General features: G+C 45.1%; 2 protein-coding genes across 3 annotated transcripts in view; one reads left to right on the top strand and one right to left on the bottom strand.

Moving 5' to 3' along the window:
• The window catches only part of NKAIN4 (sodium/potassium transporting ATPase interacting 4), a gene marked incomplete at its 3' end in the record, with an annotated part of 305,839 nt that overhangs the window by 113,694 nt on the left and 175,737 nt on the right, over window positions 1-16,408 (top strand). The gene's annotated exons all lie outside the window — the stretch shown is intronic.
• Window positions 1,056-16,107, bottom strand: BIRC7 (baculoviral IAP repeat containing 7). The gene is made up of 8 exons (XM_083447580.1): window positions 15,479-16,107; window positions 8,127-8,888; window positions 6,711-6,810; window positions 5,664-5,742; window positions 5,526-5,571; window positions 4,872-4,943; window positions 3,260-3,468; window positions 1,056-1,494 (listed from the first exon to the last, which is right to left on the bottom strand). The coding sequence occupies exons 2-7, from the start codon at window positions 8,728-8,730 to the stop codon at window positions 3,269-3,271; spliced, it is 1,101 nt and encodes a 366-aa protein (XP_083303706.1). The 5' UTR covers window positions 8,731-8,888; window positions 15,479-16,107; the 3' UTR covers window positions 1,056-1,494; window positions 3,260-3,268.

The raw sequence follows: 16,408 nt of genomic DNA on the forward strand, positions 1-16,408 counted from the left end.
GCAGCAGAAAACAACCTTTCTCCCTCCTCTATGTGACATCCTCTATGTCCCTCTATGTGACATATATTTGAACATGGCTATCATATCACCCCTTAACCTCCTCTTCTTCAGGCTAAACATGCCCAGCTCCCTTAGCCGTTCCTCATAAGGCATCGTTTCCAGGCTTTTGACCATTTTGGTTGCCATCCTCTGGACACGTTCCAATTGGAGAACAACCTTTACCAAAGGTGTCATGGGCTTTGAAGACACTCGAACTCAGGCGCAAGGGAGAAACATGGTAAGAGGAAGGCACACTTGGCAAATCCACACCGTGATCAACTCCCGCCCGGAAACCAATATCCCTACTGTGGAAGGACGTATGGATCCAGACTTGGCCTCCACAACCACTTATAGACTCATTGTTAAAACCGTGTTTATGGAAGACAATCTTATTTAGCTATGTGTGATCCCCAAAGAAGATAAAAAGTGCATACTATGGCTAAGTGTGCACAAAAGATGCATCTTCGTGAAAACAACATATAGAAATGCATTCCTTTAGGGAAAATTGCTATGCAAGCATGCGCATATTTGGAGAAATTTGTATGAAAATGCTGATTAATTTTCCATGAAACTTTGACAAGTGTATCAAGAACGGATGTGGAAAATATGAAGAACTGAACTTAAGGATGGAAAAATGAGAAAGTGAAATTGACAGACTTGCCCATTCCTAGTAGGGATAGCATGAGGTCAAATGCTAACCCCAATTTTGGTGATTCTAGCCAATCAGCATTATACCAGTTGCTAGCTGCGTGGCAAGAGCCTGCATTTTATTCAGCTAAAAAGTAGGTTGTAACAATATTAGGAACTAATTTTAAATAGGCAAAGTTAGGTTAATTTGTTTGTAAGCGGAGGGGTGCATTAATTGGGTGGGGGCACAATGACATTATCATATAATATTTATTTAACTATACTAAGTGTTACAGCTTCTGTATAGGAAAAGCCATAGCATGACTGAAATATTAAATTTATTGCTCAGTGAAAGTGCCTTGCAAGAATTTGTTACAAAGTAGTCCCCAAGGGTTAAAGGTACCTTTATTCAAACAAAATATGTTCCAAGGAAAAAATAAATGGTAAAAAAATAGAAATAAACCACCAAGTTACTAAAGAACTTAGACAAAGTTTTCTGCTCCAAGACATTACATCAGCAAGGAAGGAACCATCTTTCAAATCTGAAGTAATCCCTTAAAAAAAGAGAAAAGTCAATAGTTTCACAGAGCAGAAAGTCCTTGGGGATTATTTTGTCCTTGATCTTTTTTTATACTGCTGTAAGGGAAAATCCCAACAGCCCCAAACAGCACACATGGAGAAGTCCTGCAAGATCATTTCGGCTGGGAAGGAGGTCTCTCGGGGTGCCAGCACCCACTCCAAAGCTCCTTCAGTTGATGTCCCCTCAGGCTGGGTCACTGTGGGCCAAAACGGGTTCATCAAGCAGCAAGTATCTGGCCTCTGAAGATTCTGAAAGAACAGAGGAAGCTATGCTATACAACATGGGTAGGAAAACTAAGGCCTGGGGGCCGGATCCGGCCCGATCGCCTTCTCAATCTGGCCTGCGGATGGTCCGGAAATCAGCGTGTTTTTACATGAGCAGAATTTGTCCTTTTATTTAAAATGCATCTCTGGGTTATTTGTGGGGCATAGGAATTCATTCATTTTTTCCCTTCAAAATATAGTCTGGTCCCCCAAGGAGGTCTGAGGGACAGTGGACCGGCCCCCTGCTGAATAAGTTTGCTGACCCCTGTTATACATTGGTCCATCTAGCTCAATATTGTCTATATTAATGGGTAGCAACTCTCCAGGATTTCAGGCAGCAAGCTCTCCCAACCCTTCCTGCAAATACCAACATTTGAACCTGGGACCTTCATGAAAAAGCAGATGTTGTGCAACTGAGGTACGACCCTTCCTCATGCAAACCATTCAGGAATACTTTCTTCTGGCAACCTTTTCCATAGGAATGGTTACTTGCCAATTCCTCTCATGCATGAATGAGTGGCAGCTTGTCTCCCACCTTGCAGTATTCTTCCCAGTATCAGCTACTGGGGAATCATAAGTGGGGAGAGTGCTCTAACACTCAGGTCCTGCTTGTGGGCTTTGCATGGGCATCTGGCTGGCCGCAGTGAGAACAGGATGCTGGACTAGATGGCCCACTGGCCTCATCCAGCAAGCTCTTACGTTCAGTTGCTATTCTGGCACTGCAGAATGCCAGATCCAGTGCAGATCCATCATGAGGAGATATGACACAATTGGCAATTCTCCCCTTACTGGAGGCCCTGCATACCTCATTACAGTGGTGTCCCGCAAGACGAATGCCTCGCAAGACGGAAAACCCGCTAGACGAAAGGGTTTTCCATTTTGGAGGTGCTTCGCAGGACGAATTTCTCTATGGGCTTGCTTCGCAAGACGAAAATGTCTTGCGATTCCTGGGGGTTTTTTCACTCCCCACCCCCTTTTTCTAAGGCACTAAGCTGCTAATAGCCTTTTAGCAGCTAATCCGCTAATCCCTTAAGCCTTTAATAGCCGCTAATAGCCGCTAAACCGCTAATAGCGCTAATCCGCTAATGGGCTTGCTTCGCAAGACGAAAAAAACGCTAGACGAAGAGACTCACGGAACGGATTCTTTTCGTCTTGTGAGGCACCACTGTATTGGCTACTGAACCTGCTGCCAGCACCCTTGGCTAACCACCAGGCATGCCCATTCTAGAGGACCAAGAGATCTGCAGCCCCTTGAATATTTGTTGGAAGTGGGCTAGGCCCCCTCAATATTGAGGGGAGCTGGCCACGTCGCACGCATGACGTCACACGCATCACATTTTGTGCGTCGCAGCATCAATAGCCGGCTCCTCCAGAACACTCAGCTTCATCCAGACAATGTGATGTCACACACATGACATCATACACGTGCGATACATGCTGAGCTCCCTCAGTCTTGGGGGCAACCTGGCACCTCTTCTGACCACTCAGTGAGTGTTTCTGTCACCCCCTACACACACACACACACACACATTGTCTTGCTTTGAGGAAGGGCGAGGTATTCTGGGCAGGGTGGTTGAGAGCATACCTGAACCTGCCACTATGGTTAGGTATGGCAGACCAAGGCTGTAAAAGTTACTTTGGCTTCTATCGCATGCACCATTAAGTAAGCATAAGGATTATCGCTTGTGCAATGGGGCTTGGACAATGTCCTCAGTTCGGCAATATTTCTTGTAGTCCCCTCTTTACCCACCTTCCCAGTTCAAGAGAGGAATGCCTTCATACTGTCATGGATGACCCCTCTGCAGATGGGGCAGCGTCTTAGATTAGGAGCGCATTCTGTGCATACCACTAAGTGGCCACAAGGCACCAAGACGATGGACACGTCTTTGTCCATGCACACTTTGCACATGCGCTCCTCCCGCAGCCGGCGCAGCTCCTCCTCCGTGCTCACAGGAGACTCTAGCAAGAGGAAGGAGAAAGGTTCAGGAACAGCCCAAAAGAGCCGTTTTGATTGCTTGGTGCCACACGACAATCTTGCAGTCCAGAGCTTCCATGTTGTGGGGAAAAGGGGTTGGGCTGCAACCCAGGAAGTCTGGTGGAAATCCCTGTTCTTCTGAAAGTTTATACTGACTTATTTGTCAAGGGAAATTAGCACCTTCAGTCAACATTCTCCCAAGGTGAAAATTGGTCATATGAACCTAAACACTGGAATATTTTAAGAGCCAACTAACCCTTGACAAATGGACAAAGCCCCCTACTTAAGCAATATACATTCCACAACATGGCTCTTTTGGATGGTGCTCAGTGCACTGTTTTGTGAGTAGTTTTTATTTTGCTGTGTTGCATATAGCGGAATAAATTACATGGGTTTTTTTTAAAAAGAATAGGAACTATGTTGATACCAAGCTAACACCGACAGACTAGACTTGCTTGGCAACAATCCCCCTAAAAAATATGTCACGTCAAGTTGCATCTACTTTGTAGCCATTAGTACTATAACCTCTTAATTCTATCAGCTGAAATTTTTCATACTCTTGAAGTAGTTGGGTCAAGAGTATGAGAAACTCTCAAACCACACAGACTATCCCTGCCACAGCTTTCTACCGAGGTCAGATCCACAAAAACCATGTTAAAGCCACAAACCAGCCATCAAAATAAACTCAGATATTCGGAGTTGTATCCATTGTTAGTCATAATCATTGAAATTAATGGGCAGGGCCATCTGGTTTTCGTGAGTCTACTCAGAGTAGATTTTAGTTTCATGCTGGTAAATCCTAACAGTTGTGTCCGAGCCCTTTTGCATCCAAAAACATTCCCCAACAAATGTGTTATGGGACACATGTTTATAGAGTGCATTCACAACTTCTGTTTACTGTGCCCTCGCTGCATTTCCAGCACTGGGTTCTTAATTTTTGTTCTCACAACATTGCTCCCAAATGCATATGCATCCTGTGCTTTGTTGTGAAATATTGCTATTTGATGCATTGTTTCCCAAACTAACTTCACACTGATTGAAGTCCTTAAGCCACTCCTAATTTGTCTCCAGCCAAGGTGTGGACGTGTTTGCAGGAGGTGAAGAAGACATCCTCACCCTGCCAATCCTCAAAGAGAAATGAATCAGAAACTACTTAAAATGCACTGATGTGAACAGCTGGGGAAGCACTGTGGAAACCACCAGAGAACACAACAAACCTCTTCATTGTGCTCCAAGATGGTAATGTGAAGACACCTTGGTCTCCGAGCGCTTTTGCCAGTCTTTAGATGTGTTACAGAGAAATGAGTTATTTTGCTTAGCCAAGAAATAGGCTACCTGCTCATATCCCACCTGGCCGCTCTGCTTCACTCTCTTCCACCAACCTTACCTGGTTCATTTGGACGTCCTGTTTCTGCCTCTCTCCTCACTCTCTGAGGATCTGCTTGCCTCTGAGCAGGCTCTGCGCATAACACACACACAGAGAGAATATGACATGTATTGGGAGTCCCTGTTCACAAGGTCGGTTTCCCTACTCCAAATATATTTAGAAGCCCAAAATAGATTTTAAGAAGTTCAAGTGTTTACATGAGAACCTATAGCATCTTAACACATATGTGAAGGAGTTATTTTGTACCAAAATGGGGCTTTTGGCATGAGCCTTGCAATAGTTGAAAAAAAGGGCAGAACGATATTGGGTGCCTGGATATAGAAAAGGTGGGAGAGAAGCCTTGGGCTTCACTGTGGCACTGCTGTGGGGAACAAGCCCCTCTTGAGATGACCCTGCTGTAAGATCTGGACTCCCTCCCTCCAAATTCAGGTGTAAATATGTGAATAAATCATATTTCTTAAAGCTAAGGAAGCCTCCACTGTGTCTATAATTATCAAAGGAACACAGACCCTAGAATGAGCACTTGGAACCTCTCCTGGATGCTTGCCACAGCTTGGCAGAGATTGGAGGTGGCATCCAACTTTTGGAACAATATCAACAGAGCCAAGACAGACTTCCTGCTGAGCAAGAGCTCAAAATTACAGAAGTACTTACCTTGGGAGCTGGTGGGATGTTGTTCAGGCCAGTGTAAGTTGTCCTCCTGGAAACAAATGATATGCATCATTTTGGAATAACTGCATTTATGTGCACACTTGCACACACAAACAGACACATGCACAAGCACACACTCACCGGGAGTATAGGATTGATATGCGCTTCTTGAACACTGTTGATGAAGTCACTCCCTCTGGACTGCTGCAAGAATTTACACCTATAGATGTGGGATGGGAGAAGAGAAGATAAAACAGTCCCAATACTGTGACGGCCATGTAGAAAGAATCTAAAATCTAAACTCTCATAGGAATAGCAGTGATACTCGAAGCATCACACATAGCATTTACTTTCATTTCACCATCTGTCATAGCACATCACCAAAGTGGATTTCACTTGCGCTCAGACTGTGACATTTTGGCCTTCTGTCCTCCCTTTGAACTGTTGTCTCAGACTGTATAACAAAATGCTTTGGGAATTCTCATTATTTTCCAGAAGTCACTTGCCACACAGAGGAGGGGAGGGTGTGTGCTGATCAAAGAAAAAAAAACCCAACCATAATAATAATAATATTACAATAATAATAATAATAATAATAATAATAATAGTGTGTTAATCAGGAAGAGGAAAAAATACCTATGTTTGCAGCTGCAAATATGTGAAATGGTTTAGGAACTACATACATTTCTACATAAAAAAGCCAGCCAGCAGTGACCTCTTGCACAGAATGCAAAAAGGATGTAGAATAGCAAGCTGGTGAGTATTCAGTGCGGAACTGCAATGCGCATCCATTCAGTCCAGTGTGTTCACTAGATAGTCAGGGGGTCTGTGCCTTTCTAGCAGAAATCATGTGCAATTAAGCTAGGTCTCTCTGCTTTCAGAGCAGGAAAAGAACGCTAGCATCTGAACGCTTAGGCAAACAATTGGAAAATCCTATCCTTGTAAACACTGAATATCTACTTCTGGGCACAGGTTTCCTGAATATGCAAGGTTATTGTTTAACAAGAGTTTCCAAGTTGAATCTGGGAAAGTTGGCATCGCCGGTTAGGTGGGTCAACTTGCTATTGTCCTATGGGACGTTACTAGCTATACGCAGGAGGTTTGTGAATCCACATATCAATTGTTCTCTGTTCCTGAAAGAGGGGTGTGTGTTTGTGAGTGTGTGAGGGACAAATAGGGATGTGTTACCTTGGAAACCAAACAGCATGCTCCATCCATGGGTCATCTCCACGCTCCCAGTTCCTCAAAGCTCCATCACAGTAGAAACACCGCACAAAATCCCCCTGGCCTGAAAACAGCCATGGCAAGAGGTCTCATGTTAATCACTTAAAAGCTGAAACAGCTGCAGGGGCCCACCAACCTTTGGGGGCCAGGGGACACATTTAAAATTTTGAGAAAGTGACATGGGCACTGGCCGCAAAAGGATTGTCTGGGGGGGGGGGGGAGTGGCACAACACAAAATTGCTGCCATGCCTAAAAGAAAATCAAATAACAGGGGAGCAGAATAAGGCACCACTGCAGCTGCTCAAAGAAAGCAGTTCTTTGCTCTTCTCCTCTGTGGGCATCCAATGTAATGTGGACACATTTAAGGGTGTATGTTCCAAAGTGCAAGAGGTTGACCCAATGCAAACAGAAGCGAAGCAAGAAGACTGGCCTCTCTTGTGGCTTTCCAAGGAGATATTTACAGAGGCTTTTTGTGGGCACCATAGGGGATACTGCTGGGCAAACTGGCACTTGTGGGCACCACATTGGCAACCACCAGCACCACAGAGAATGTGCATACTTCATATTAGCTGCACACTGACACTCCATGATGATGCTGATAACTTACAGCAGGGCAAGGGAACCTTTCTGGCCCCATAGGCCAGATCCTTCTCAAGATCAGCCTTGTTGGCCAAATTTGGCAAGTGGATGGAGTTGACCAACAGTCCATCACATGATGTCACAATGACAACATTTGCAGAGTGCTTTGAAGTCGCACGTGCTGTTAAATGGGAGGTTTGCCGCAAGTGCTGTTAAATGGGAGGTTTGCCCCTCACCCATTTTTGCAGGGGATAAAATGGGGGAGGGAGAATCCAAACTGGCAGCGCTCCCTCGTTGGGACTGGAGACAGGGACAAGAAAGAGGAATAGCCGCTCTGCAGAGATGTTCCTCCACCCAACCCAACCAAAAGCCCCACAGCACCAAAAGCCCCCACATACTCCAGACAGAGACACTCATCCCACCTTCAATGAGGAGCATGGGGTTTCGATCCTGCAGGTGCTGTTTTTGCATTTGGGAAAAGCTCTTGTGAAGCACCACCCCATAGTATCAAAAACTGCACCCATCTCAAACCAGAGCAGCACTTTCGCAAAGGAATTTCAGGCTGCCACCACTCGTTTGAGCCTCCCAAAACTTTTGAAAGTTAAACGCTTTTTCAGCTCTGGTTTTATTTATTCATTTTTCATATAACTTTTTTTAACATTTGGTATCTTTTGTTTGCAAACTGCTTAGGGGGAATGGCTTCATTCTAGCAAGCTGTATATAAATTTCATTATGCCAATAATAATAATATAAAACAGCATAATCCTTCCCCCCCCCCCCAGTTCTTTCGAGCTTACATACCTGTGTAGAAAAATCCTGCTCTGGCAAGCGACTCTGGAGTCACCTGAGCAGAAGCTGGCCAATTTTCAAAAGTCACCAGGCGATCTCCTTCCATCTCCATATCTGGGTATTCTGGTTGAAAGTCTACAGTGGCCTCTTCCATGCTTAAGTTTTGCAACATGCCAAGGAACTGCCCATCCACAGCATCCTGGAGGCCCTCAGCCTGAAGCATCTCTTCGTTTCCTACATCCTTCCCCTGGATGAAAGAGCAGCTTGGGAAGAACTTCTTGTGCTCTGCCTTGGGGTCATCCTCAGCAACCCAGTCAAACAACACCCCACCGCAGCAAAAACATTTCACCCGGTCCTCAGGCCCAATGAAAAAGAAGCCAGCAGCGGCCAGGTCAGCTGGGGAAGTTGGAAAGCTCCCCGGCCAATGCTGGAAAGTCTGTAGGCGCTTCTCCTCAAATTGCATGCTGGACTGGGACAGCCAGGAACGTCTGTTCCTAGATGCTCTTGCAGATGAGCTGTCTTCCATGTCCCTCTTCATTGAAAGGATATTAGCCATTATATTATCGACAAGCTGGTTGATTTCAATGGACGTCTGCCTCCAATAAGTAGCCTGCATCCCTTAGCTCTCTCTGGCTCAGCCTCCTGCGAATTCTGGAAAGCTCTTGAACTCAGAAAAGCCACACAGGCTCCCAAACAGCAGGCAGGCACAAGGTTCCGGTTTTTCTACAGCCTGCTGATTTGGTAGTTGCTGCAGTACAATCGCTGCCCTTCCACCTGGACAGAGAACAAAAAGTTTTAGAGGAAGACAAGGGGGGTGGGCAGACATTTGTGTGTTTTAGTGAAAAAGAGGGACAGAGGAATTCAGCAGTGGCTTAAAGTGGAGGCAAAAAAATTGTGCAATATCTCTTTTTTTAGACTGAAAGCATCCATTAATTCTGGGCATTGTAACAGCAGGACAAAGAGGAGGAGTCAGTGACTTATTTAATGACTAAACAAATGTTAACATTTTGTTCCATTTGCAGAGACAAGAAATGCAAAAGATCAATTTTAAATATCAAAGCCTCCAACTCACTGGTTCCATTTACAAAAACCTCTCTGTTAAAAGTTACATTTGACAGCCAAATTGTCATCTACAGTGCCATTTCCCCTTAAGTATAGCTGATAATTAGGTGGGATGCGTTAATGGACTTGCTCCAGCCAACATCACACAGGGAAGCTAGAGGTGCTTGGGGAGAAAGGCAATCGATTTATAATCTCTTGCACGCAATTGTCAAGGAAGCCAACTCTGTTTGTGGGGGCAGGATGAGATCACCCAATCTGCAGTTCTGAGATTATTTTGTTCCCACGCCCACCCAAAACAGAGGTTCAAGTCCATGATGAAAGTGTTAAGAGGGCTTTCCGCCATCAAATACTGATGATTTGTACAAGAATAATGAGCCAATTAAACCAGAATAAATGTGAATACAAGACAAATCGATAATTCTGAAAGCTCACATGCTTTTTCTTTCTTTAAAGGGCAGGGGGAGATAATCTGTGACCATTCAGATATTGCTGGACCACAGCCCCCATCACCCTTGAACATTAACCAGGCTGTCTCAGGCTGATGGGAGTTGTGGCAACATCTGGAGAGCTAGAGGTTATCCCCCCCCCCAGCTCAAAGGTCTGTAAGTGTACAGTGCAGCAGGTCCTTAAAAGAGGCACCTCCCTAATTTCACATGCCTACACAGGAATGCATTTAGTGCAGTGCATAGTACAGTTATAGTGCCATATCAGACTATGCAGCTTAGCAGCTCAGAGCTCACTCTCTTCACAATCATGCAACCACACAAATCTACACCTTTAAAGCCCTAAACGGCCTCGGTCCAGTATATCTGAAGGAGTGTCTCCACCCCCATCATTCTACTCTGACACTGAGGTCCAGCGCTGAGGGCCTTCTGGCGGTTCCCTCACTGAGAGAAGCCAAGTTTCAGGGAACCAGACAGAGGGCCTTCTTGGTAGTGGCACCCGCCCTGTGGAACGCCCTCCCACCGGATGTCAAAGAGAACAACAACTACCAGACTTTTAGACGACATCTGAAGGCAGCCCTGTTTAGGGAAGCTTTTAATGTTTGATGCATTACTTTATTTTAATATTGTGTTGGAAGCCACTCAGAGTGGCTGGGGAAACCCAGCCAGATGGGCAGGGTATAAATAATAACAATAAATAAATAAATAAATAAATCATTATTTATTATTGTTATTATTATTAATAATAATAATAATATTACAGTTGCAGGTTTTGTAGCCTTATTTATTTATTAGTTATAGTCCACATTCTTCTTCAAGGCAGAGTACATGATTCCCCCGCTGCCTCAATTAATCTCCACAACAATCCTGTGATGCAAGTTAGGCTGGGAGGCAGCGACTGGTTCAGGTCACCCAGTGAGTTTCATGACCAAGTGGGAATTTGAAGCCTGGTCTCCTAGGTCCTAGTGAGACACACTAATCATTGCACCCTACATCTTAAGGGTTCATTGTTGTTTGCAGGTATAGCAATCCTGGTTTATAGACTGTAGAGGATAGGAACAAGATTTTAAGGAGAACTGTATGACCATTCAATAAACCCACATCAAAGAAAATATGTAAACCCCTGCGTTGTAGGGTTTAGTGTTACATAGGTTTTCTGAAAACCGTTTTCATTACCCATTTTGTTTCTGTATATGTGATAAGTAACTGAGTTATGATTCCTTCTTTGCTTTCTAACTCACTTCCTTTTTTTTAAGGGAGGGGATTACAACAAGTAGCCAAGCTTTCCAATGAACATAAGGCAGTGGTTCCCAATTAGATAATTACTGAGGAACCCCCTATTTTAAAAAAGCCAAGCCACTTTTGAAAGTTTTGATAATTCTATGGTAGTTACCTCTACAAAGCATTTTTTTAACAAAATGTGGGGCAGCACTAAAACAGACCAAAAATTTGAGATATTACCTTGCAAAAAAGTAATATATTAGGGGATTATTTGGGGGTTAGCACCCTGTGTAAAATGAGAGAAGCCAGACCAGCACAGCACATCTTCAAGCTCAGTTGCTACCTGAAGAAGACTGCCAGCCATTTCTACCTCTCCTTTTCCCGTTAACATGGTAAAATATATCATGGCATATACTCAAATAGGCAAAACGTATCTACACAATAAATAAGCTCCGTAGAGCTCAAGCAAATAGACCAAACCTCAGGACCAAGTTAATATCCACTACTGTACTTAAAGCCTCTAAATATTCAACAGCATTATTACAACTAGACCTGAATACATTTTGTTCTGTATGCATGCAGGGTACTTACTTAACCAGAACAAACTGGAAGATCACTCAACCACAAAGCAGAGAACAAGTGTCTAACACTAGCTTCTGGGGCCCCTTTACCTTCCAATCTCCACCCAAGCAATTAACCAATTTGTGCTTCGAATCAAACATTTAAAGCTGCAATCAGTTTGTAACCTGACCGAAGCAAAAAACCTGATAAGCCAGTGCGGTGCACAGAAAGACACTGGAGTGTAGAAACCACTGTCCCGTGGAGACGTGGGTTCAGCTCTTCACTCGGGCAAGAAGCTCAGTGAAGTAGCATTGGACACAAAATGGGGAGTGGGAGGCAGAAGGATGCGTGTCATGCTCCAAGCCCCTTGGAGGCAGGGCGGAACAGAAATGTGATAATAAATAAGATGCTCGTTCCCCTTGCTTGCCACTTCAGAGCTCGATCTCTCATTTGTATTTGTCTTATTCTGAATAAGTTTAGTAGCAGTGCCATCCAGATGCCCAAACTTCGAACCTCTGTTGGAGACCAGTTGGAGGGCAGATATATGGATGTAGCAAGAAGTGTGCTTGAGTTGGTTAGAGAATGGGGTGATAATGCCAGGGTTGCAAATTCAATCCCTGTATGGGACAGCTGCATGTTCCTGAATTGCAGGGGGTTAGATGAAATGATCCCCAGGATCCCTTCCAACTCTACAATTCTATGAATGCCCTCCTCGCCCCTCATCAGGGAGGCTCCTTTAACAATTCAAGAACAACTGGGTGTAGTGATTTATTTATTTTAAACCAACCCTGTTACACTCGCACACAGTTTTTTTGTGACAGTACTCACAAGTACAGAGTACCAGCCACACTATGTGCATTCACTATTAGACTTGTTAAATGACCAGGTTTTAAAATGTGCTCCAAAAGCAAGCAATACTCATATGATCAGGAATGCCTTTAAAAGACCCCTATTTTAAACAAAAAAACAAAAAACACATACATATGGATTCACTGGTTTAAGTACTTATTAAACTCTGTATTGGTTGGGATCCAGGTAATTAAAGGAAGGCCTCCTCCCACATCAACCTCCCTAGACATCTATAAAATCAGTTTCAGGCTTCGGGGGCTTGGCTCCCCCCCCCCACACACTTGGTAGTAGATAAGCAGTACAAAGAGAAAGCAGTCTTTTACCAGTAACAGAAATGTTTAATGAATGCAGCAAAAGCACAAGCGGCCATTCTCAGAGTGCAGATGCTCCCAATTAAGGTTCTGCCCACTTCCCTCTAGTCACGTCCGCCCTCTCATCTCCTAGCCACCTGTTCTCTCAACAACTGAGCCTTTTGCGAAGCCACCTTAACTAATCCCCTAGCCGTGGGACTGAGAGGCTGCACATCTTCCAGTGAGAGAATCGGCTAGCTCGCTCTCTTCCCGTTCTTCTTCTTACTGTTCACCTCCCAGTTCTGCCCAACTATCATCTTCCAAACTGTGCCCCTCAGCAAACCATTGTTCCAAATCAACACTACTGCCCTGCTCCTGTGGAGTTGCAGGATCCTGGCCATGAACAGGGGGAGAGGTAGGCTCCCACCATTGCTCATAGTTGTACTCCTCAGCCTGCTCTCTGACAATCAGAAGGTTTGGGCAGAGTGATTTAGAAGCTCGTGCATGGACTGATTGGCCACAGGGCTGTGCAATCTAAGGCTACCGGGGGGAGTCACTTCACCATTCATTGAGGACTTCCAAGTGGCGGATAGAAGTACATAACTGGTATGCATATATTGCTTGGTGCTCAGGAATGAAATCATCTTCTCACTCGTGTTTTGTATTGCTTCTGAATCTTTTTTAAAAGAACCACTTCATATTTGGCAAGACACCCACCACTTGCATTTAGCAAGACACCCCCCCCCAAATGTTGCCCAAAATGGAATGCGATCCTCAGGTTGGAAAAAAAAATCCCAAAATATTCCTCACTCCGTCTTTCCCCAAATAGATTTATCCTTTAGGTTCCAGGCAAAGTCTTGTAGGTATTTTTCAGCACCACCTTCCAGTTATGACATTTATTGGTTTTTTTATGTTGCTGTTTTTATTTGCTATGTTATAAACCTAACCTGGGACCTTTTGGATAAACAGCAGTCTACAACACTGAAACAAACAAGCCTAGTTAAGCCTGTGGAGAAATAGAAGGCCATGCAGTGCTTTTGCGCACGCTTTGGCACTCTGGTCTGTCCCCTAGTGCAGATAGCAGCTCTGAACTCACTGCTTGTGCTTTGAACCATTAGGAGCTCTGCAAAACCTTCACTGAAGCTTTGTGTGTGTCACACATTGACAAGAAAGCCCAGGGTGGGATGCAATGGAATCACCAAGGGGAGGAAAGCTTCCTGAAACTCAGGGAAGTGTAACAAAGCCTGTTGTGAACTGACTGGTGATGGGTGAAGTGAAGGGTCGTCTGTGGCCTCGGCCCAAACACATCATCCTGCCTTATTGCAACTCATGTATACAAAGTACTCTTCATTTAGTTGAATTCGACAGGCCTTTGAAAGTGGGCTTCTTGGAGGTTGATGAGGTTTCTGTGTTACTTCCATTGAGCCCTTTGTGGCAGGAGTCAGCTTGCTTCTACTGTGTGTCTCAGAAGAACCAGTTCTTTTCTATTCATTCAACAACAACAACAAATGATGATAATAATAATAATAATAATAATAATAATAATAATAATAATAATACTTTGCTACCGACATTGGGTCTGTAAATAATCCCTATAGTAAAGAATTTGTTAAAGGTTTGATGCATCACCCATCTATTCCCATGGAGACATTTATTCAGAAGCAAGTCCCATTAAGTTAAATGGAATTTACTCCCAGGTGTGTATAATTGCAATTAATTTGTTGTGACACAGCAGAACCAGATGTTTGGTGCTGTGTCTTTAATTTCCCAGTTAGTGCCAGGAATTGGTTCTTAGGCTTTCTTCAGAGGTCTACTTGAGCAGGAGAGCTTGCAGCCTTCCAGATGCTCTGGGTCTCCAATTCCCATCAGCCCCAAACAGAAGGGCCCAATGGTCAGGGATGATGGGAGTTGTAATCCAGCAAAACCTTAAAGAAGTAGATCTCAAAAAAAATTCTCTGGGCCACGGAATAAAAATTTGATAGCTCCACAACCATTTTTTAAATTGATTATTAATACATTGGTGGGTGGGACACAACAACTCCTAGCAATGCTTGACATGAGTCTAATGCACCAGCGGACCTAATGCAGATCTCCATTTTCAGCACCTTGAAACCAAAAAAAGTATTTGCTGGCAAATGCCAAAGTGCCATTGGATCTAACGCACCCCTTCATTTCTGCAAAGTAATTTGGCAAAAAAAGGGTGAGTGTGAGATTCGAGTAAATGCGGTATTTTGTAGTATGATTGTGGAACACTCAGAAAGTGTAAAGCAACGCAGCTGCTCAAGAACACAAATTGTTCCCAAATATATAATTACAAATGAGCCTTTTACATAGGTACCTTACTTATGTATAGAAACATTCAACAGGAGGGGTGAACTTGCAGCATCAAGTGATGCTCTTGCTCTCATTTTGAAAGTAAAAATGTGTGTGTGTGTGTATAGAGCAGGGCCGGATTTAGGTTTGATGAGGCCTTAAGCTACTGAAGGCAATGGGGCCCTTTATATGTCCAGCTGTCCTTTGTCAACAACAAACTGTCGCTGTTTTTCTGTGTTGAATATATGCTATATGGTAATTTATGGACCTAATAGGTATCCAAAGTCATTTTCACATAACAAATAGGAGCCTACACAACACAAAACACTATTGATGTATGTAGATTTTATTTGTTTTTTATATTATATTTTGGAAATGTGTATGGGGGGGGGTTTCTTTAATTTTTTTTTGGGGGGGGGCCACCAGGAGAGTGGGGCCCTATACAGTGAAACGTTTAAATGCTTTTCTGAGTGCCCTGGAATCTCCCCGCCCCACTTGGCATCCTCTCCTCCTGCCAGAGCCTTGGAGAACCATCTCCAGACCCACCAAGGAGGGACCAGTCGACGTGCATTTACTTCTGCCATTTTGGGTGCGCCAAAACCCCGCTCCCTGCCAGGGAACGTACCCAGAAGTCGGTGGCTGCGTCATGGCTCCCGTTCCTTAAATATCGCCGCCTGCCGTGTCTCGCCCGCCTTTCTTCCCTTCGCGGTGCAACGTGTGAAGAGTCCCTCATTACACGTGAAGCGGGGCGAGGGGGACCGTGAGGCTGCCGCTTCCTCCCCGCCAGAAACTCAACAGGCGAAGCTTCTCGCGCCAACGGCCGCCGCCCGAGCAGCACCTGTTGGATTTCTGCCTGCGGGGAGAGACTGCCCGAGCCATGCCACGGGGCAGTAGCTGCTTACAAAGACTTAAGGGGTCGGCAACCCCCTTGCCCTCTGTGTGTCAAACGAACAACCAGCCATGCCCCGGGCAGGCCGTTCCCGGCCGCCCTCATGAGGTAAATCAACAACCGGCCATCCCGCCTCTCCTCAGCCTTTTCCCTCGTTCTTATTGGCTCCTCGATTACAATAAGGCCCGCCTCCTGTCAATCACGCCCCCCCTGCAATCGGACGACGGCGGGTTGGGCGGGATCTAAAAAAAAAAACGGGGCCCGGGTGAAAAATGGGCGGAGCCTGATCCGCGGAACGGCCGCCGCCACGGTCGCAGCGCATGCGCGGCAGATGATACGTTTGCTCATTTCCCCTCCTCCCCTTCCCTCTCGGGTTAGCGTGAGAGGCTGGGGGCGGTTCTTTTTTTTTCCTTCTCGTCCCCTCCCGGCATGCCCCGCGCGGCAGTGGCGCTGACGTCACCGCCGCCCGGTCCCCGCCGCCATTGGAGTTGGAAGGCTCCTCCGGCAGGCAAATATATATATATAAAATAAATATATAGATACATATCTATATATCTCTCCAGCACCGCTGCCTCTTTCTCTGAGGGAGCCGCGGTCCAGTTGGGGAAGAGGGGATAAGGAAAGAGCGGCCGGAGAAAGGCTTCTCCCGTCTCCCTCAGGCCCAGA

The sequence above is a fragment of the Podarcis tiliguerta genome, assembly GCF_965153285.1.
Source record: "Podarcis tiliguerta genome assembly, chromosome: 6".
Lineage (NCBI taxonomy): Eukaryota > Metazoa > Chordata > Lepidosauria > Squamata > Lacertidae > Podarcis > Podarcis tiliguerta.